Raw genomic sequence first — 22,940 nt, forward strand, 5'->3', positions numbered from 1 at the left:
CTGTGCTCCGCAACGGGAGAGGCCACAACAGTGAGAGGCCCACGTACCGCAAAAAAAAAAAAAAAAAAAAAAAAAAAAAAATTGACATTCTGTGTTCATGGAGAGGAGACTTAATTAACATTGTTAAGATATCAGTATTGCCCAAAGCAATCTACAAATTTAATGCAATACTTACCCAAATTCCAACAACCCTTTTTGCAGAATGGAAAAGCATATCCTCAAATTCATAATGGGGACTTCCCTGGTGGCACAGTGGTTAAGAATCTGCCTACCAATGCAGCGAGCAGGGTTCGAGCCCTGGTCCAGGAAGATCCCACATGCTGCAGAGCAACTAATCCCATGCACCACAACTACTGAGCCTGTGTGCCACAACTACTGAAGCCTGCGCACCTAGAGCCCATGCTCTGCAACAAGAGAAGCCACTGCAATGAGAAGCCTGCGCATCACAACAAAGAGTTAGCCACTGCTCGCCGCAACTAGAGAAAGCCCGCACACAGCAACGAAGACCCAATGCAGCCATAAATAAATAAATAAATTTATTAAAAAAAAAATTCGTATGGAATTGCAAGGGGCTTCAAGTAGCTGAAACAATCCTGAAAAAGAAGAGTAAAGTTGGAGGACTCCCTTTCCCTGACTTGTAACATACTACAAAGCTACAGTGTTTTGAACAGTATGATACTGGCATAAAGACAGACCAATGAAATAGAATAGAAAGCCCAGAAATAAGCCCTAACATATATGATCAATTCATTTTTGATAGGGTTCCAAAACCATTCAGTAGGAGAAATGACAGTCTTTTCAACAAATGGTGTTGGGAAAATTAGATATCCCCATGCAAAATAATGTAGTTGGATCCTTACCTTACATTATATACAAAAATTAACTAAAAATGGATCAAAGACCTAAAACTATAAAATTCTTAGAAGAAAACATGAGGAAAATCTTCTCAACATTGGATTTGGTAATGGTTTCTTAAGTATGACACCTAAAGCACAGGTAACAAAAGAAACAAAATAAACAAAATAAATTAGACTCCATCAAAATTTAAAAACTTTTGTGCATCAAAGGACACAACCAAGAAAGTGAAAAGACAGCCTGCAGAATGGGAGATAATATTTGCAAATCACATAACTGCAAGGAATTAATATTCAGAATATATAAAGAACTTGTACAACTTAGCATCAAAACTAATATAAATGCACACACATATGTACTCCCAAAGAATGTTGAATTTTTTTGTTTAAGCAGGCACTTAACTTGGTTGGAGTCAACCTGTAAAACCTGTCTCTCTGTGGTTGGGGGTAGCTCATAATCTCATTTCAGTTATTTTAGCCTTAGGCTGCTTGGATCTATCCTGGGTTTTTTTTGTTTGTTTTTTTTTTGCGGTACGCGGGCCTCTCACTGTTGCGGCCTCTCCCATTGCGGAGCACAGGCTCCGGACGCGCAGGCTCAGCGGCCATGGCTCACGGGCCTAGCCGCTCCGCGGCATGTGGGATCTTCCCGGACCGGGGCACGAACCCGTGTTCCCCTGCATCGGCAGGCGGACTCTCAACCACTGTGCCACCAGGGAAGCCCGGATTTATCCTGTTCTTGAATGGTTTACAGGTCAGCCAAAGGATTGGGCGGAGTCTATATATATATAAAATTTGGAGCTCCTCCTCTCTGGCTGTCTGTTTTCTGGGATTTGCCTCTTTCTTTCCAGAGGTTGTGACAGACTGTCTGTCCTTGGTTCTTCAAGCCCTTCAGACTGTAGATTTCTTTGGTAGTTTTAGTCACATTTCTTTGGTAGTTTTAGTCGCACTGTAAGGCATGGACTGTGGCTTTCCCTCAGGTTAAAAGCCTTAAAAACAGGAAACACACCTTTTGTTATTCTCTTCTTACATGTGTCAGTTTGTTTCCAGTATCTGCTTTCTTTGGTATTCTCTCCATCCTTTCAAGGTGGGTCCAATGGGTGCTACTCAGCCATCATACTGGACATAGGAGTCTCCCTAAGTGCTTTAGGCTCTGTTTCTTTTAACTGCCTCCTTTCTTGTGGTCGCTGTTTTTACCTCCAGCACCTCCTGGTCATCACCCTTATTAATCCTGTGTAGGCATCTTAACCTCAGCAGTAGTGAAGGGTACCAAAGAAAGTCAAGTAGCCTAGCTTGTTAAGTCAGTTGAAATTTTAACTTGGAAACATGGAATAGGATTTTTCATATCCTTTCTACTAAAAGTGTCTCTGATTTTAACAGCCCATTAGAGGACCTTCCCACATACCCTGATCTTTAGGTCTGGTCTGGATGGTTAATGTTGCCTGGAGCACAGAATCAACATTTCTTTTGTATTCTCCACAGCACTCTACCAAGGCTTTTCAAAATTTAGGTTGATCTAGATTTTAATCCAAAAAAACTCCCTCATCCCTTTTTAATATATTGCAGCATTTTATAACTCTTAAAATATTTCTGCAATTTAGAGGGCTGTTCACTTATTACTTGTTTTTATTATTATCTTTTTTGAAATAATATTTTATATATCAATAGTATATGATACAAATATAATAGACTTACTGTTGTAAGCTTATTGTAAAATGCATGGATAATGAATTGTATTTTTCTGTGTTTGCTCTTCCAAATTAGCTCCTGGGCTATAGTGAAAAGCCGATAAATCTACAGATGTTTATTGGAACAGCAGATGATCGATATTTACGGCCTCATGCATTTTACCAGGTGCATCGGATCACTGGGAAGACAGTTGCTACTGCAAGCCAAGAGATAATAATTGCCAGCACAAAGGTTCTGGAAATTCCACTTCTTCCTGAAAACAATATGTCAGCCAGGTATCTTGAAACATATCCCCAAATGGACTGTTCTTTCTTTTCCTAAAATAACTTTCAGAAGAAAAGTATATTTATTTTTATAGTACAAAAATAAGTCAGTGTTCTAAATTAACTGAATAACATTATGTAAATAATTATAGTATATTTGCTAAGGTTGGTTCCACATTTCCGTAAAGAAAATTCAATTCAGCAAAAGTTTATGACCATGTAGTACCAGCCAAGCATCATGCTAGGTGATAGAGACAAAAGTATATGGACTTTTTTTCAAGTAGCTCACAGTCTAATAGGGTAGACAGTAAGTAAACAATTGCAGTAAAATTATGATTGTTAAGTTTCCTTGAGGAAAACTTCAACTCTACTTCCAGGTGTCCCATTTCACCTGTTTCCAAATAAAATGAGGTGGCCAACTTCTGAATGAGAATGCAGTAGAGTTTTGTTCAGGTGGATTAGTTAGGAATATATATAGTACCTGTAACAGAAACCTGAAATGCAGTGGCTTAAACAGCTAGAGGTTTAATTTTTCATTCCGTAAAAGAAATATACACATAGGCATCTTAGGGCTAGCACTGTGGTCCCATAGTCAATGGGGCCCCAAGGTCCTTCTGTTTTTTCTTCTCTGCTATTATTAGCATGTGGTTTCCATCCTCAGGATTGCCTCATGATCCACAATAGCTACTGGAGCTCTAGCCATCATAACTGTAATCCTGGAAGGAATAGGAAGAACGGGTAAGAGGAAGGGTAAGAGAGAACTTCCATCTGAGTCAGGCCTCTTTAAAGAGCTTTTCCCAGAAACTTATCCAACACCTTTACTACGTCTCATTGATCATCCTTGTATATAAGGAAGACCTGGGTGTGTTTTTTTTTACCTGAGTGCATTGCCACTGCTAACAAGATGGGGGTCTGTTACTAAGAAAAACAGAAATAAAGAATATTTAGTAGGCAACTATTATTCTGCCACAACAAGGTATGTGAAACTTACAGTGAAGTTTGTTAGAGAAATTGGTTCAAACTATAATATAGGTCTTTCTTAAGATGGCAATGATATCTGTCCCAGGTTATTGCAAGAACAGTCCTATTAAGATCAGATTTCAGTCTCGAGTTCTTCTCTTTTAAATTTATATTTAAATAACTTTCTAGGTAAACTGAATATACCCCTGAGGACATAGTAACTTATGACATAATTGTACTATTATAAAATAAGAATTGCCTCTTATCTACTTATCACCAGAAAAGACAAGTTAATATTGATTTAAATAAAACCTTATCTTTGCCTGCTTTGTTCAAAGGAACAGTACTCGAGAACTCAACTCCACAAAGTCATTACCCGGGCTACGATAGAGTTTTTTCATGGCAGAGGTAGACAGCTAGCTGATAATCTCTACTCTTAAATTTCTGTGTTCTGTAATAATTAAAAAAAGAACTTTGGGTTCTCAGCCAATCCTTTGTTCAGGTACTTGAGCAAAACACTTAAGAAAAACATTGAAAAAAAAAAAAAGAAAGAAAGAAAAACATTGACTCCAGGCATCCTATTTGACCAATCTTCAAATAAGGTGAGGTAGCCAGCCTCTAAATGAGGATGCAAGAAGGCTTCCTCTCTTTTACTCTAGGATCTTACTTTTTTTTTTTTTTGGCCATACCATGTGGCTTGTGGGATCTTAGTTCCCTGACCAGGGATCAAACCTGGGCCCTCGGCAGTGAAAGCACAGAGTCCTAACCACTGGACCACCAGGGAATTCCCTAGGATCTTACTTTTTCATCTAGCATCGAAAGCAATATGAATATACTATTATTCAGCTGCAGAGGGGAATTTGAAACTCAACTTTGAACTATCTTTTTCTAAGAACTCATAAAATTGATTCTTAGGTGACAGTTTGCAGACCATGTTTCCACTGATTCCTCTGGATAGTTCAAGCAGTAGACTTGAATCAAGTTAAATAGTAATCACCAGAAGCTTATAACTTAATGGACTGTTAAAAAGATTTTGTCTCTTAAGTTGGTCATTATTACACACACACACACACACACACACACACACACACACACACACACACACACACACAGTCTTTTCAGGTTAAAGGAAAAAAGTTGGTATTTGATGACACGGTAGATTTTGCTTTACCAGACAAGGAGAGACCTACAAAAGCTTTATCATCTTTACTTTTTTAAAAAATATATTTATTTATTTATTTGGCTGCGCAGAGTCTTAGTTGTGGCACGCGGGATCTTCGTTGTGGCATGTGCGGCATGCAAACTCTTCGTTGAGGCAGTGGGACTCTTGGTTGTGGCATGTGGGATCTAGTTCCCTGACCAGGGATCAAACCTGGGCCCCCTGCATTGGGAGTGTGGAGTCTTAGCCACTGGACCACGAGGGAAGTCCCTATCATCTTTACTTTTTGCCTCAGCTTCCCAAAAGTTCATGATCAAGCTCAATTATAGTAATTATAGTAATTCATATAACCCTAGATTTGGGATATATTTATCTCCTGTTTCTTCTATTCAAAAATATTTTCTATTTCTTTCTTCTTGACCTTATTTGTATTTATGTTGTAAAATGCCTCATATCCTTTTAAAAAATAATGTATAAATGAATAAATTAAAGAAAACAGAGTACATGAGTTTCTAAGACATTCTCTCAAGAACTTGGGAAAGCCTTACCTACAGAATAGCGTGAACAAATCAGAGCAGTAGGATCTGAACGTATCTTCCTCCTCCTTTTTACGTGGAACAGAGGTGGTAGTCAAGATTCATGTTCCCTTCTCCAGCCAGAGTTGGCATATACTGCCTGCCTGGATTAGACCAGAAAGAACAAACCTGTAGAAATACCATTATTACTAGTAGCAAGCAGCTTAGCCCCCTTACCCCACCCTGCTCTGCCATACACACACCTGAAGCTTCTCTGGCTATCTGTCCACTCTGAACTGTTAGATTGGGGAACAGGAATTCTATAGGAACCAAGGTTTGTGACAACAACATTGTGTGTGTCCAAGAAAGGGTTGAGTAAGGAGCAACTAAGAAGTTACCCAAATCTAAGAAACCTTTTCTAAGTACCTTAGATAACGGGGCAGCTAATGCTGAATGAGCCTGTTTTATCCAGGAACTAATTACTAGGATAAACTGTAGTGACTGAATGTAATATAGTTTCAGGTGGTGGTAGATTAAAAAATTGCGAATGGGGCTTCCCTGGTGGCGCAGTGGTTGAGAGCCTGCCTGCCGATGCAGGGGACACGGGTTCGTGCCCTGGTCCGGGAGGATCCCACATGCCGTGGAGCGGCTGGGCCTGTTAGCCATGGCCGCTGAGCCTGCGCGTCCGGAGCCTGTTCTCCGCAATGGGAGAGGCTGCAACGGTGAGAGGCCTGCGTAACACACACAGACACACACACACACACACACAGACACACACACACACACACACACACAAAATTGCGAATGATAAGACCGTTGTTCAAAATAATTTATGCACAGATGAGTTGTAGTGGGGACTCTAGTGGGGACGTCCCTGGTGGTCCACGCTAGAAGCGTTTGACTCCACGCTTCCACTGCAAGGGACATGGGTTCGATTCCCGGTCGGGGAACTAGGATCCTGCATGCCGTGTGGCATGGCCAAAAAAAAAGAAAAAGGCTCTGTTGTTTAAGGTGGGGAAAGATTGGTAGATAGTCCCCTTGTTTTGCCTACTATCACACAGGCTTGGTCATTTCAAACCTAATCTATCTTGGATGTGTCAGACCCTTTATTTAAGACCAGTATACCAACTCATAAACCATAGAGACACTCTACAAGATGCTTTAAATATAGCATGCTAGTACATTGCCTTACCGTACTCACAACTCCTCCCTGTTTTTCAAACTCGATGAATACGGATGTGGCAGTGTTGTACTCTGATCTAAAATATAATTGTGATGTAAACAGAATTTAATAGTTATTTTCATTCCTATAAATGTAGTTTTTTTTGGTGGTTTGGTAGCTTTTCTTTCTTTTTTTTTTGCATTTCTTAGCCAGAGTTTTAAGATTGTCATTTCTGATACTCTTATTCCAAATCTTCTGCTGGAAACTTAACTCTCTGCTAAAATACCTTCCCTTAAAACTCAGTAAAATGCAGACTTCTCTGGTGGCACAGTGGTTAAGAATCTGCCTGCCATGTACGGGACACGTGTTCAATCCCTGATCCAGGAAGATCCCGCATGCCGTGGAGCAACTAAGCCCATGTGCCACTACCACTGAGCCTGTGCTCTAGAGCCCACGAGCCACAACTACTCAGCCCGCATGCCACAACTACTGAAGCCCACGAGCCTAGAGCCCGTGCTCTGCAACAAGAGAAGCCACCGCAATGAGAAGCCCGTGTACCACAACAAAGTAGCCCCCGCTTACCACAACTAGGGAAAGCCTGCGCGCAGCAGCGAAGACCCAAAGCAGCCAAACATAAAATAAATAAAATAAATAAATGTATTAAAAAAAGCAAAACTCAGTAAAATGGGGACTTCCCTGGTGATCCAGTGGTTAAGACTCTGTGCTTCCAATGCAGGGGGCCTGGGTTCAATCCTTGGTCAGGGAACTAGATCTCACATGCTGCAACTAAAGATCCCACATGCCGCAACTAAAGATCCTGCACGCCGCAATGAAGATCCCATGTGCAGACGCAGCCAAACAAACAAACAAACAAAAAACTCAGTAGAATGGATAATCTCTGGTATTTCCCACTAAATACTCATGTTGGCATATTAACATGAATAATCACTACTTTGATACAATTTGATCAATACTGCTTTGAGCTAAAGTGCAGTTTTTCAATATTAGTTAAATATAATTTGTTATCCATAAATGAAAAATGTTTATTTCCAAAAATATTTACTCTTAGAAATTTCCTTTGTCTTTCCTAAGATGAAAATATTTATATTTTTCAGATTCTTCCTTGATCTTTACTGGTTCTTATCTTGATAACCTAGCTTTGTAACATATATTATCCTTAAAAGTGACTTCTCTAGCCTCTGGGCAGTGAGCATTAGAGTTGGAACATTAGAGCATTAGAGTTGGTGGATAAAGTAAGAGGATGGATAATAAGGAATACCATAAGAGAGAGTAAACTTTAACTAGAATGTTTGATTGTTAGTTACCTCTTGCTTTATTCTTCTAATATGTGAATAACAAAGATATGTTATAGGTACTGGTGTTTCCTACCATGATTGTGTGTTAAGCAGCTATACTTAGTAATAAATTTTGAAGATAATGAAATTTTAGACCTTACATGCCCAAACTTTAATCTTATATGTGCATTTCTTAGAAATGTAAGCCTGGGAATTCCCTGATGTTCCAGTGGTTAGGACTCTGCGCTTTCACTGCCGAGGGCACAGGTTCAATCCCTGGTCGGGGAACTAACATCCTGCAAGCCTCCAAGTGTGCCTCCCCGCCAAAAAAAAAAAAAGAAAGAAGGAAATGAAAGCCTGATAGATTGTTTTTTAAATAAATGTATCATATAAAAGTTTAAATATGTTATTAATGACTTATTTGTAGTCCTATAAGTTAATCTTTTCTGGCCTAGTTATATTTATAGAATTAGAGTCTTTTACTTTATATTTCACTCATCTAGTTCTGTAACGCAAACTGCCCCCCAAATTTAGTGGCTTAAAGTAGTAACTCTTTATTTTTTTTCATGATTCTTTTGGTTGGTTGGACTTAGCTGATCCACTCATGTAGTGCTGGCTGGGATCACTCATGCCCCTGAATTCGGCTGGGAGCTCAGCTGGGGTAGCTCAAGTATAGGATTATATGGGCTTTTCTCTCCAGCATGCTAGTTGGACATTTTCATGGTGGCTCAGGGCTCCAAGAGAACAAAAGTGGAAGTTACAGAGCTTCTTAAGTGCTAGGCTTGTAACTTACACAGCATCACTTGGCCACATTCTGTTTGTCAAGGCAAGTCATAATAAGGCTCACTCTCAAGGAAAGGGGACATAGTTACTCCACCTCTTAATTGGAGAAGTGGCATGTGAATACAAGAATGGGAGGAATTATTGTCAGCCCTCTTTACAGACAATATGCCACACTTAGTATTACACTTTTGTCGAACAAAAACATTTTTAATTCTAAAATTTACATAGCAGAAAATAGCAATCATATCTTTCTTTTTTGACCTGATTTTAGATAGTGATAGTTCTTCCTGACAAATTAACAATAACTGTTTCGCTGAGTTGTTTAGAACCACTAATTTCTAGTAAGCAAATAAAATTTGTATATTTTTTTTCCTAGTATTGACTGTGCAGGTATTTTGAAACTCCGCAATTCAGATATAGAACTTCGAAAAGGAGAAACTGATATTGGCAGAAAGAATACTAGAGTACGACTTGTGTTTCGTGTACACATCCCACAGCCCAATGGAAAAGTCCTTTCTCTGCAGACAGCTTCTATACCTGTTGAATGCTGTAAGTGAGCCTGTGATATTTTAAAATTTTGTTTATAATAGGTTATTTTCTGTTTTGTTTATAATGTAATGTTTGGATCAAAAGTAAACTGAGGGGGCTTCCCTGGTGCCTGGTGGTTAAGAATCCACCTGCCAATGCAGGGGACACGGGTTCGAGCCCTGGTCTGGGAAGATCCCACATGCTGTGGAGCAACTAAGCCCGCATGCCACTACTACTGAGCCTGCGCTCTACAGCCCGCGAGCCACAACTACTGAGCCCATGCGCCAGAACTACCGAAGCCGCACACCTAGAGCCCGTGCTCCGCAGCGAGAAGTCACCGCAATGAGAAGCCCATGCACCCCAACGAAGAGTAGCCCCCGCTCGCCACAACTAGAGAAAGCCTGCGTGCAGCAACAAAGACCCAACACAACCAAACCTAATGATAATAGATAAAATAAATATTAAAAAAAAAATGTTTCCCAAAAAAAAGTAAACTGAGGGCTTCCCTGGTGGCGCAGTGGTTAAGAATCCACCTGCCAATGCAAGGGACACAGATTCGAGCCCTGGTCTGGGAAGATCCCACATGCTTAGGAACAACTAAGCCCGTGCGCCACAACTACTGAAGCCATGTATCTAGAGCCCATGCTCCGCAACAAGAGAAGCCACCGCAATGAAAAGCCTGTGCACCGCAACCAAGAGTCGCCCCCACTCGCTGCCAACTAGAAAAAGCCTGCATGCAGCAACAAAGACACAATGCAGCCAAAAATGAAAATAAATAAAATAAATAAATTTTTTTAGAAAGTAAACTGAAGCCCAGGGTCTGGATAGCTGGTGTGATTTTCTTATATAGAAATAAGCTACACGTTTAGGTGGAGGAGTACTGATCTTGGAGTTAGAAAATGGCTTCTCGTTATAATTTGACCCTAGGTAGCCTGTGTGGCTATAGACATTCTCTTGACCATAGTTTTCTTACTTGTAAATGAGGAGGTGGGCTTGATGACACCTGAGGACCAAATTATGAAGCTATGATTCTGACATTAAGTGTCATTGATACTTGGTCATCTTTGTTTCATTAAAATGTTGGGAGATGCCTGTCTCTGCAAGCTGACGCTTGAGCTGAATAGGGACTTACAGGATTTGGGTTTTTGGTTTTTTTACCATAAATTTATGTACAACACCAGGTTGAGAAAGTGAATGTTTTTTCCCTGGTTTTTCAGAGCCAAGAAATGAGAAAAGGCCTAGAACCTGATATCTACTCAAGCCCTTGAGAACTGTGGACCTCTGGCAGGTTAGCTGATAGGACTGAAATATTGAGATTGCAGTTTAGATTTTTAGGGCACAGACTTAGAAGTGTTCTAATTCCATGTCTTAATTTTGTGTAGGAGGAAACTGAGGCACAAGTATCTCAAGTGCGCCTCTCAGGTTATTTGCTTGTTGGTGTGACAGAGCTGTGGCTAGAGCACAGGTTTTCTTAGTACTCTTTTGATTATGTTATATCATTTTATTTCTGTTAACCACATGCATTCTTAATTTGGGATCATACCTACTGTATTACTTTTCTATGCCTCCTTTTGCTGTTCACTGGAGTAATACTTTATCATTTTCCAGTCGACTGTGGGAATCACTGAGCAAATCCATGGTAATAGAATCAATGTAGAAGTAATTTTTGTATTAATTTTTAATAGATAATACAGGTACATGGTACAAAATTCAAAAAGAGAATAGAGTGAAAAGTAAATTTTCAAGTCAGCTAGTTCCCTTTCTTAGAAACAGCTATCATTGCCACAATCTTCATTACCCTGCCAGACAAATGCCCATTTAAATGATTTAAGTTCATAGAGTAGTTTGAGTTTTTGAGATGAATTTACTCTAAAATTATTCTGTTTTCTCTTTTAATTTATTAAATTATTGTGTGATTATTGTTGAGTATAGAAAATGCAAAATGGTACAAAGAGTAGCATTAAAATCTTTTTTGTAATATCACTTCTCTGAGATAGTCACTATTAACCTTTTTTTGGATTTTTTTCCTTTTTTATTTTGGTCTATGTGTGTGCGCGCGTGTGCACGCACACACAATATTTGGTAGTTTCACTTATAGTGGGCGTTTTCTCATATAGTTAAATATTCTTCAAAAATGCTTTTAGCACATACATAATATTTTATTATGGCTATGCCACTTGGTGAACACATTTTTGCTGTTACTTTGAACGTACTTGTGATAGCTAGTTTCCACTATAAATATCTAAAACTTGAATTAGTCTTACTCCGTAGGCTAGTCAGTGCTTGTTTTTATGCCCCTTCTTTGTGAGCCATTTAGAACATAAGTAAGGACATAAGTGTTTTCTGAGATCTAGATTTGTGCTTGGTACTTTCTAAGTTGTAGTTCATCCTAAATCCCAGACCCATCCTCTATGAAACATTCTCTTTGAATGGGGCTGGGATCCTAATTCATATACCTTTTGTGTCTTGGTATTAAATAGTTGGAAGAGAGGGAATTCCCTGGTGGTCCAATGGTAAAGAATCCGCCTTGCAATGCAGGGGAAGGGGGTTCAATCCCTGGTCAGGGAACTAAGATTCCACATGCTGCGGAGCAACTAAACCCGCGTGCCACAACTACTGAGCCTGCACACCTCAGCTAGAGCCCGCGTGCCACAAACTACAGAGCCCACACGCCCTGGAGCCCACGCGCCACAACTAGAGAAGAGAAAACCCACACACCACAACTAGAGAGAAGCCCGCGCACGGCACCGGAAGATCCTGCATGCCACAACTAAGACCCAACACAGCTAAAAGTAAATAAAATAAATAAATCTTCAAAAAAATAAATAGTTGGAAGAGGCATAGTGAACTGGGACTGCATGCTTCATAAAGGCAGTCAAGTTGTTTAAATTTCTTTAAAATGTTCTTCTGGCCAAACAAAACACAGCTGACCCTCAAAGCCACCAATTTTCCACCTAAGTAGTAGGACTAAAAGTAGACCTGTTTCCAAAATGTGAAGAAGAAAGTATAATCCACCCTTTTTGTTTGTTTTAATCCAGAGAGAAACCTAGTTATTAAGGCATTTGGCAGGAATAAACCCTTAGAGAACCTAAGCAGTCAAAAGAAGTATAATGTATAGCTTGAAACTCAAGCATTTTTTAAAAAGGAAAGAAAAGCCAGAAGTAGGATCTCCAGAAAATACAGCACCTTGAAATCAGTAGATATTAGAAAAAGGCAGCAACAAGGAAAAGTTAATAGTTTACATAATGACCTGTAGGCTTTAAGAAAAACTATGTTCACATACCCTGGGAAGGAAGAGTATAGTGCACTAAGAAATATTTATGTTCATTTTTTAAAATTCTGTATTGAAATGTGTACTTCATGTATACTTCAGTTATTTAGAAGATGTCCAAAATGTAATCCTGATGCCTCACTGATGATCTAGTTATTTTCTTGATGAAAGGGCTACTTGGTGTTTGTCCTTTAGAAACTTGTCTTCTTTTAATTGTATGCAATATAATTATGCATCTTTGGATTTAATTTGCTTTTTATAATTATATTAAAGTTATCAATTTTAACAGACAAGTTGTGGGGAAGAAATGTATTAAAGACAAGCTAAAAAGAGAAAAGTGGATGAGGTGAATGTGTTGTAGTCAATATAAGTTGTAGGCATTAATTAATTTCTCTTTATTAGTTTCTCTATAGTTGTAGTCTAAGAAAATTATTTAAAATCACATGACTCTAATAAATCTATTTTGTTTTCTAAATAGCATAGCTATTTTAGTGGGTATTGTTACCATTGCCTTGCATTTTAAAAATCCAGAGTTGCTTCTTCTATAGCTAGACTTTGTCATCTACATATGAAAGAGTGTAAACTAATATTTTGTTTCTTCTCAACTCTTAAAAAAACAAAAAAACAGCCCAGCGGTCTGCTCAAGAACTTCCTCATATTGAGAAGTACAGTATCAACAGTTGTTCTGTAAATGGAGGTCATGAAATGATTGTTACTGGATCTAATTTTCTTCCAGAATCCAAAATCATCTTTCTTGAAAAAGGACAAGGTAAATAATATAAGATCTAAGTTGACTCAGACATAGAAAACCAACTTATGGTTACCAAACGGGATAGGAGGGGGGGAGGGATAAATTAGGAGTTTGGGATAAGCAGATAAAAGCTACTATATATACTATATATACTGTATAAACAACAAGGTCCTAATGTAGAGCACAGGGAACTATATTCAATATCTTGTAATAAACTATAATGGAAAAGAATCCAAAAAAGAATAAATAAATATATATATATACACAACTGAATCACTTTGCTGTACACCAGAAACTAACATAACATTGTAAATCAACTATACTTCAATAAATAAATAAATGGATAGATAGATAAATAAGATTTGAGTTGATTGACCTCAGACTAAGGGGCAAAAGGTTAAAGTGAATTATTCAGCTGTTTCACTGACATTTACCACAAAATAGTTTTCTTAAAGCTATAGGCATCATTTACACAGATTTTACTGTAAACCAAACATTTATTAAATTTTCATATGAATATTAAGTTCTCATTAAGGATGTCTCAAAAGTAAAAGAATCCCCCAATATTTCTTCAAGAGAATTGAAAATATAAGTCACACAGAAATTTGGACACAAATGCTTTTAGCAGCATTAATCATAATAGCCAAAAAATGTAAACAACTCAAATACTTATCAGCTGGTAAATGGATAATCAAAATGTGATACATTCATACAATGGGATATTATTTAGCCATAAAAAAGAATAAAGGGCTTCCCTGGTGGCGCAGTGGTTGAGAGTCCGCCTGCCGATGCAGGGGACACGGGTTCGTGCCCCGGTCCGGGAAGATCCCACATGCTGCGGAGCGGCTGGGCCCGTGAGCCAGGGCCGCTGAGCCTGCGCGTCCGGAACCTGTGCTCCACAACGGGAGAGGCCACAGCAGTGAGAGGCCCACGTACCGCAAAAAAAAGAGAATAAAGTACTGATTAATGCTACAACATGGATGACCCTTAAAAACATTTTGCTAGGGACGTCACTGGTGGTCCAGTGGTTAAGACTCCACACTCCCAATGCAGGGGGCCCAGGTTCAATCCCTGGTCAGGGAACTGGATCCCGCATGCTGCAACTGAGAGCCCGCATGCCACAACTAAAAGATCCTGCATACCTCAACTGAAGATCCCACATTGAGGCACGCTGCAACAGAGATCCCATGTGCTGCAACTAAGACCTGGCGCAGCCAAATAAATAAATAAATATTTTTTTAACTTATTAAAATTAATTTAAAAAATAAAAACATGAAAAATCTCAAACAACCTAACTTTACACCTCAAGGAACTAGAAGAAGTACAAATGAAGCCGTAAGTTAGTAGAAGGAAGGAAATAAAAATTACAGCAGAAATAAGTGAAATAGAGACTAAAAAGACAATAGAAAATATAAGTGAAACTAGGAGCTGGTTCTTTGAAAAGAGAAACAAAGTTGACAAACTTTTAGCTAGACTCACCAAGAAAAAAAAGAGAGGACTCATGTAAAATCAGAAATGAAAGAGGAAATATTACAGCTGATACCACAGAAATACAAAGGGTCATAAGAGACCACTGTGAACAATCATATGCCAAAAAATTGGACAGCCTAAAAAAAAATGGATACATTCCTAGAAACATACAACCTACCAAAGACTGAATCATGATGAAATAGAATATCTGAGCAGACCAAATACTAGTAGGGCAATTGAATCAGTAATCAAAACCTCCCAACAAAGAGAAGTCCAGGATCAGACAGCTTCACTGATGAATTCTACCAAGCATTCAACGAAGAACTAATACCAAGCCTTCTAAATTTTTCCAAAAAACAGGAGAGGAGGGAACTATCCAAACTCATTTTTTGAGGCCAGCATTACCTTGATATCAAAACCGTTACAGGCCAATATCCCTGATGAACATAGATGCAAAAATCTTCAACAAAATATTAGCAAACCAAATTCAACAGTACTTTAACAGGATCATATACCATTATCAAGTGGTTTTTATTCCAGAGATAGATGGATGGTTTAACATTCGCAAATCAGTCAACGTGATACACCACATTATCATGATTTTAAAAAGCATTTGACAGAATTCAGCATCCATTTATGATTTAAAAACTGTTGGGCTTCCTTGGTGGCACAGTGGTTGAGAATCCGCCTGCCAATGCAGGGGACATGGGTTCAATCCCTGGTCCGGGAAGATCCCACATGCTGCGGAGCAACTAAGCCTGCATGCTGCAACTACTGAAGCCCACGCACTTAGAGCCCATGCTGCGCAACTAGAGAAGCCACCACAGTGAGAAGCCTGTGCACCGCAACGAAGAGTAGCCCCTGCTCGCCTCAACTAGAGAAAGCCCACATGCAGCAGTGAAGACCCAACATGCCAAAAATAAGTAAATAAAATAAATAAATTTATTTTTTAAAAAAACTTTAAAAAACTGTCAATGAAGAGGGTGTAGAAGGAATGTCCCTTAACATAATAGAGGCCATATGTGACCAGCCCATAGCTAATATCTTAATGGTGAAAAGCTGAAAGCTTTTCCTCTTAAGATCAGGAAGACAAGGATGCCCACTCTTGCCACTTTTATTCAACATAGTATAGGAAGTTCTAGCCAGAAAAGTTAGGCAAGAAAAAGAAATAAAAGGTATTCCAATTGGAAAGGAAGAAGTAAAACTGTCACTATTTGCAGATGATGTGGTATTATATATAGAAAGCCATAAAGCTCTATCAAAAAAACTCTTAAAACTAATAAATTCAGTTAAGTTGCAGGATATAAAACAAATGTACAAAAATATGTTGTATTTCTATATAATAATGTACTATCAGGAAGAGAAATTAAGAAAATATCATTTACAATTGTAGCAAAAAGAATAAAATACCTAGGAATAAATTTAACCAAGAAGGTGAAAGACATGTATCAGAAACTACAAGATGTTAATGAAAGAAATTGAAGAAGACACAAATAAATGGAAAGATATTCTGTGCTTATGGATTGGAAGAATTAATATTATGAAAATGTCCATATTACCCAAAGCAATCTACAGATTCAGTGCAATCCCTATCAAAGTTCCAATGGCATTTTTCACAGAAATAGAACAATCCTAAAATTTCTGTGGAACTGTAAAAGACCCCAAATAGCCAGAGTAATCTGGAGAAAGAAGAGCAAAGCTGGAGACATCACACTCCCTGATTTCAAACTATATTACAAAGCTATAATAATTAAGTTAGTATGGTATTGGCATCAAAACAGGCATATAGATCAATGGAACAGAATAGAGAGCCCAGAAATAAACCTACACGTATATGGTCAATTAATATAAAACAAAGGAGCCAAGAATACACGATGGGGAAAGAACAAGTTTCTTCAATAAGTGGTATTGGGAAAATTAGCCACATGGAAAAGAATGAAAGTGGGCCACTCTCTTAAACCATACACAAAAATTAACTCAAAATGGATTGAAGGCTTGAATGTAAAACCTGAAACCGTAAAACTAGAAAAATACATAGGTGGTAAGCCATGGCATAGGTCTTGACAATGATTTTTTGAGTCTGACACCAAAAGCAAAAGCATCAAAAGCAAAAATAAACAAGAGGGACTACACCAAACTAAAAAGCTTCTGCAGAACAAAGGAAACCATCAACAAAATGAAAAGGCAACCTACTGAATGAGAGAAAATGTTTACAAATCATATATCTGATAAGGGACTACTATCCAAAGCATATAAAGAGCTCATATAGCTCAATAGCAAAAAATCAAGCAATCCCAATTAAGAAATGGGCAGAAGATCCCAATAGACATTTTTTTCCAAAGAAGATCACAGATGGCCAACAGATATGAAGAGATGCTCTACATTGTTAATCATCAGTGAAATGCAAGTCAAAACCATAGAGAGATACCACCTCCCACCTCTTAGAATGACTATTATTAAAAAGACTAGAAAAAACAAGTGTTGGCAAGGATGTGGAGAAAAGGGAATCGTTGCATACTGTTGGTGGGAATGTAAACTGGTGCAATCACTACAAAAAATATTTTGGAGGTTCCTCAAAAAATTAGAAGTAGAACTACCATATGATCTAGTGGTACACTTCTGGGTATTTATCTGAAAAAAAACAGAAACACGTAACTTGAAAAAACATGTACACCCCTGTGTTCATTGCAGCAGTATTTACAGTAGCCAAGACTAGGTTAAGGACCCTGACCTCTGTGCTCTTAGTACATCCAGAATACACCTTTATTAGTTATCGTAACCACCACATTTCATTATAATGAACTGTTTATATTTGCTTTTTATCCACAAACTGAAGGCAGGTTATCCTATCTCCATTATCTCAACAACCCAAAGTGCTTGGCATTTTGGGACCCAGCAGATGATTGCTGAACTGAGCTGTAGTTCTGAGTAGGCATAGCATTTGTCTGTAGTATTTCTTGTGCCCAAAGGTAGCTCTTAGCTATATTGGACTGGAAAGTGATAGTCACAATCTAGACAGCATTTCATTGAGTCTTCTGATATTTTCACAGACCAGATGAAGTCATGCTAGCTGTGAAGATACTTGTATGGGTTAGTCACTGGGTAAATGCCCATGACATAAAAAGAATGCTGGAGTGAGAGCTCTAGTAGCAGGTGGGGCTTTCCCCAGGTAAATAATTCACTTGGGATGAAGAGACAGAAAATTTGCTGGCCAGGTCTTTAGGTGACACAAATCTGGAAAGCCTAGGAAATAGTTCATAAGACCATCAGTATCTAAGAAGATCTTGACAAGCCAAGCAATCCTAGAAAATGAAGTCTAGTAGGGGGAAATTAACGTAACAGGGTTGGGGGTTAAAAAAAAAAGCAAGCTGCATAAGTACACAGTGTGGGAGCTTGAGCTTGGCAGTAGGAAATGTGGCAGTCAGAGGAACACTGCTGGCCACACACTAAGTGTATGAGTCAGCATGGTGTAGCTGGCCCAGAAAACTTTTATTAACAGAGACACAGCATCTCCACATAATTTGGCAAGAGCCTCAGTCACACTGTATCATTCTGGATCATTGCTCACCTGGTCTACTCAGTCCTGAGCCTGGTGCATTTAGAGGGAGATGGTCACACTGGAGGAGAATTCAAAGAAGAGTGACCAGGAAGGCTAAAATATCGTTTAAGGGATAAATGCAGAACTGGGGGTGCTAGCCAGCAGAAAAGGAGACACAGGCAGACAGAGCTGCTTTTAAACATCTGAAGTATTGTCTCACAGAGATGCTCAAGATTTTTGGGCGGTGGCTACAAGGAATAGTGCTTAGACCAGAGGTTGGATACTAGAAGGAGACAGATGTCGTCTATCATGAAGATAGATGCAATTTTCTAGCAGCAGTTACTATCCAAAGATGAAATGGGTTACTTGGTTAGGGAGTGAGTTTCCCATTACTTAAGGCATACAAGCAGAAGTTGACCACCACTTGGTAGAGGTGTTTTCAGAAGATTTTCAAACATCACTTAGTAGAATAAACTCTCTGGGCCCTGCGAACTTGGGCAGACCAAGATCTTTCTCCACATTTTTTCCCCATGGATATACATTTTATTTTCATAATGGAAGTCAGCAAGATAAAGATTCCTTTTGCCAATAAATTTATGATACTAAATACATTAGATTTTATATGCTTTTTGACTTGAATTCCTTTTAACTGTAAATTGTTTCTGTCAATAGATGGACGACCTCAGTGGGAAGTAGAAGGGAAAATAATCAAAGAAAAATGTCAAGGGGTAAGAAGTTTACTTCTTTCAAAATATGTAAGAAACTTAATGAGAAAATTGGATAATGCTGCTTTATGGTATAGATGAGGAGTCTTATCTGTTGAGTAATGGAAAAGTAAATTAGAATTTTTAGAAGTTTGGACGTGAGATAGATACTTTCCTGGTACTAAAATTAAAGTTTAAGAAAGATAAACAGTTGGTGTCTTTCTTCCCCTTTTTTGTGTATAGGAAAGGAGAAATTAGAAATGAAAGATTATTAGAAGGTTCTTACTGAAGTTATTGATTTATTTCTCTGAATTCAGTGAAGAGATCAAACAAATTCAGTGAAGAACTTATACAGTGGGCAAAAAATAGGAGGAGGACAAGCCCTCGGGGGTTTGTGTATTTAATACACTATTTCCAACTCCTTCACATTAAGCCTTCCAGGAATCAGCACTGAAAGTTGTGGTCCCTTCATCCTGGTTGGAATGGAGACAGAATTTTTTCTGGGATAGACAGTACCACTTCCTACAGTGCTCTCCAAAGACCTAGAGAAGTTAGATTAAGGATTGCAGTTGAGGACTTCCCTGGTGGTCCAGTGGTTAAGACTCTACGCTGCCAATGCAGGGGGAGCAGGTTCAGTCGCTGGTCGGGGAACTGAGATCCCCACATGCTGTGCAGCGCGGCCGAAAGATTAAAAATTTAAAAAAAAGGATTGCGGTTGATTTGGGGCTAAAAGTTTTCACCCTGCATGTGTAAAATTATTCTTAATATAGATGCAGATTTTGTGTATTGCCAGTTTAGAACAGTTTGAATATAAAATTTAAGATAAGGGAGTTCCCTGGTGGTATAGTGGTTAGGATTCGGTGCTTTCCCTGCCATGGACCAGGCTCAATCCCTGGTCGGGGAACTGAGATATCCTGCAAGCTGCGCAGTGAGGCCCCACAAAAAAAAAAAAAAAAAATTTAAGATAAGAAATCTAAACTGTATCACAACTTGGGAACTATTAAACTTGATTAAAAATTAGAACAGACTTCCACTTAAGATGTATAGTAATATGTAATATTTATTAGAGCAAAATATCTGGCTATATAGTATGTAAGACTTTTGATTTCTGCTACAACTAGAAACCCAAGTGGGTGAGTGAAAAGCAATTTCTCCTTTAATGGTTTACTTGAAAGAGCTTTTCTCTATTAAGACTCTATTAAGACTATTAAGACTTTTCTCTATTAAGTATCCATAGAGTAAATCTCCAGATGACTTATATACCAGTTTACTCGCATAATGAGCCTGAGTAGTTAAGACTCATGAGACGTGTTGAGTTTAGCAGGTGCATTTCATTTTTAGCTCTGAGTGTAACACAATCTTGCTTTCCATGCTCCTTAGGCTCACATTGTCCTTGAAGTTCCTCCATATCATAACCCAGCAGTTACAGCTGCAGTGCAGGTGCACTTTTATCTTTGCAATGGCAAGAGGAAAAAAAGCCAGTCTCAACGTTTTACTTACACACCAGGTACGAGGAGTTGTTGTGATGGTTTACTATAGAGCTTTCTTTCATAATGAATAAAATGAATCCTGTATTAGAATGTTTAAAGGTAGGGTCCTTATAATCAATAAAAATCCCAACACATGCTTATTCTGTAAAGTTTGTATTGACTTTAAATATTAGATCTGATAGCAATTGTTATTTTGTAGTCACTTATTATAAGGAAATTAAAAGATTGTATCAATAGATTTGAAGTCTGTTTTTCAGGAGTTAACCAAAAATCACCAGAACTGTTGGAATAGTAGGTGTTTGTGAATATGGGTGAACTTTCCTTGTGCCCTTCCACTGCCCTTAGCACTGCAGAAAGGCAGTGTGCCTGTTTCATAGTGTCTTCATCTCAACCATTCCCAATCAAAATGGAAAATCTCTCATTAAATTTTCATTTGGCAAGCAGCAACTGTAGCATATATTGGCTTTGGGGGAATATAACATTGATGGCAGAATTCCTGGTTTTATAGAGACACCATAACAGAGGAGGCTTTCACACCTCTTTCTGCAGCAGTTCAAGTGCTGTAATTTTCCAGATCTGGATTGTGACACATGAATATTATATGCGGTAATTCATGCTGATGTTTACATACTTAGAGAACAGACATTTATAGAGGTCTTCTCTGTGTTAGGTGCTGCATTTGTCACCAGAACATATAATGATAAAAAAATCATAGTGAATCTTATTCTTCAAAACTTGTTGTAAAAACTTTTAAATGGTTTATAGTAAATGAAAAGAACAAACACATGAATTTGAGAGGGTATTGGTTATTAGTCATTCATTTGTCATCATATTCTTTAAAGCCTGGCTGTATTTCATTTAGAGCCTCTGAAGGCCACTTATATTCCAGAATCTGAAAATTATTATTACTTGATCGTGTTAATACATTACTTGGTAATAAAATATTTCAGATAATTTTCAAATAGAATACAAACCTTTGAAAACAAAAGATTTTGATTAGCCATTTCATTTACTATTAATTCAGTAAGTATTTAAGGGTGCACACTAGTTGGGTAAAACCTCTCTTAGCTTCTCATGGAGCTTATAATCTAGTGGAACAAATAGAAGCTAATAAACCTCTAAATAAATAAATTACTTACAAATTTGTAATTAGAAACAGAGATAAGGAATGTTAAGTGCTGTGGGTGAAATAACAGAGGGACCCTTGTCTAGGCTAACTGGTTGTGAAAAGACTTCTATGAGGAGTTGAGAACTGGAAAATAATAGTAATAGTTTATAATTATGTAACATTTACTATGTTTTAGTACTGTTCTAAGACCTTTCTGTATGCATTTAATCTTCTTAATAAACCTATGGGATAGGTTATTGTCTTATTTTACAAATGAGGAGACTGAGTGGCTAAGTAATGTGCCCAAGGTCTCACAGCATAAGTCCTAGAGCCAAACATCATACATAGGCAGTCTGGTTCCAGAGTCTGGGCTCATAACGTATCCTAGACTACATCTGTTTGTTCATTTATTTAGTAAATATATAGAGCATCTAGTGTGTGCTGGGTGCTATTCTCAGCAGTTTATACATAATAACTCATTTATCCTCCCATAACCCTATAAGGTAGGTAGTGTTGCCCTTCCCATTTGGCAAGTGAGTGAACTGAGATCACACAGCTAATAAAGGCAGAGGTGAGATTTTAATCCAGGCAGTATGGCTGTACAGTCTATACTGTTAATTACTGTTAGATAAAGTGTGGGAGAACATTACACATAAAGGCAGTAGCATATGCAAAGACCTTATGGTTGGTTGGATCATAGAGTATTAAAAGTTGTAAGAAGTGAGTTTTAATAGGGAGGTGACGTGATCAAATTTGTAATTCAAAAATAATTTTTCCCATGTTTCTTCTGTCACTTTATAAGATGTCATTGACCAGTTTAGTCTCTTCGCAACTTACTGTGGAGGGTGAGATTTATATGGGAGAGGCCCAAGAAGGTTAAAAAGGTGATTCAGACAGCTAGAGTATTTTGAGTATACAGAGGAGAGAGCATCAGTGATGATAAAGAATATCAGGTTTCTGGGAAGGGTGGGAGAGGATAGGATTTAAAATATGCAAGTTGGAATGGACCTTAAATGGGAGAAGGAACAGGAGGGAAGGTAAAGGAGATGAACAAGTTGGATATACATTAGGAAGGTTTACAGATTTAGTAATGGAGAGTTTAGGGAGTTTCCATATGATAGCTTCAATTTTGTTTCTGTAAAGAATGACATGAAGTCTCCCATTGTGAGCAGAGAGGGGAATGTCGGTGATTTGGCAGTTTAACAGTGTGGAGAAATTAGAAAAAGTTGTTGTAAAGAGGGAAAAGTAAGTTACCACAGAAATGTAATAGGATTCTAGGCATGATCAAAGGGCACCTTTGATGTTGATATTGGTTAATTTATGGATACGAATTAGCTCTGCTGTGTAACTTTCTTAAGCAGCACTCAGATTCTTCAGGGCAGGTGGTAAAATATGGATAGTAG

General features: G+C 38.2%; 1 protein-coding gene across 5 annotated transcripts in view; it reads left to right on the forward strand.

The window, feature by feature from the left end:
- The window catches only part of NFATC3 (nuclear factor of activated T cells 3), a 133,149-nt gene that overhangs the window by 75,216 nt on the left and 34,993 nt on the right, over window positions 1-22,940 (forward strand). For all 5 annotated transcript variants that reach the window (XR_003676490.2, XM_024124837.3, XM_024124838.3 and 2 more), the window contains exons 4-8: window positions 2,616-2,815; window positions 9,054-9,226; window positions 13,105-13,245; window positions 18,908-18,963; window positions 20,320-20,446. Coding sequence is in view for 4 of the 5 variants with exons in the window: in XM_024124837.3 (XP_023980605.1) it covers window positions 2,616-2,815; window positions 9,054-9,226; window positions 13,105-13,245; window positions 18,908-18,963; window positions 20,320-20,446 (697 nt within the window). In the remaining variant the exon portion in view is untranslated. The remainder of the gene's footprint in view (window positions 1-2,615; window positions 2,816-9,053; window positions 9,227-13,104; window positions 13,246-18,907; window positions 18,964-20,319; window positions 20,447-22,940) is intronic.

This window comes from Physeter macrocephalus, chromosome 17 (genome assembly GCF_002837175.3).
Source record: "Physeter macrocephalus isolate SW-GA chromosome 17, ASM283717v5, whole genome shotgun sequence".
NCBI lineage: Eukaryota > Metazoa > Chordata > Mammalia > Artiodactyla > Physeteridae > Physeter > Physeter macrocephalus.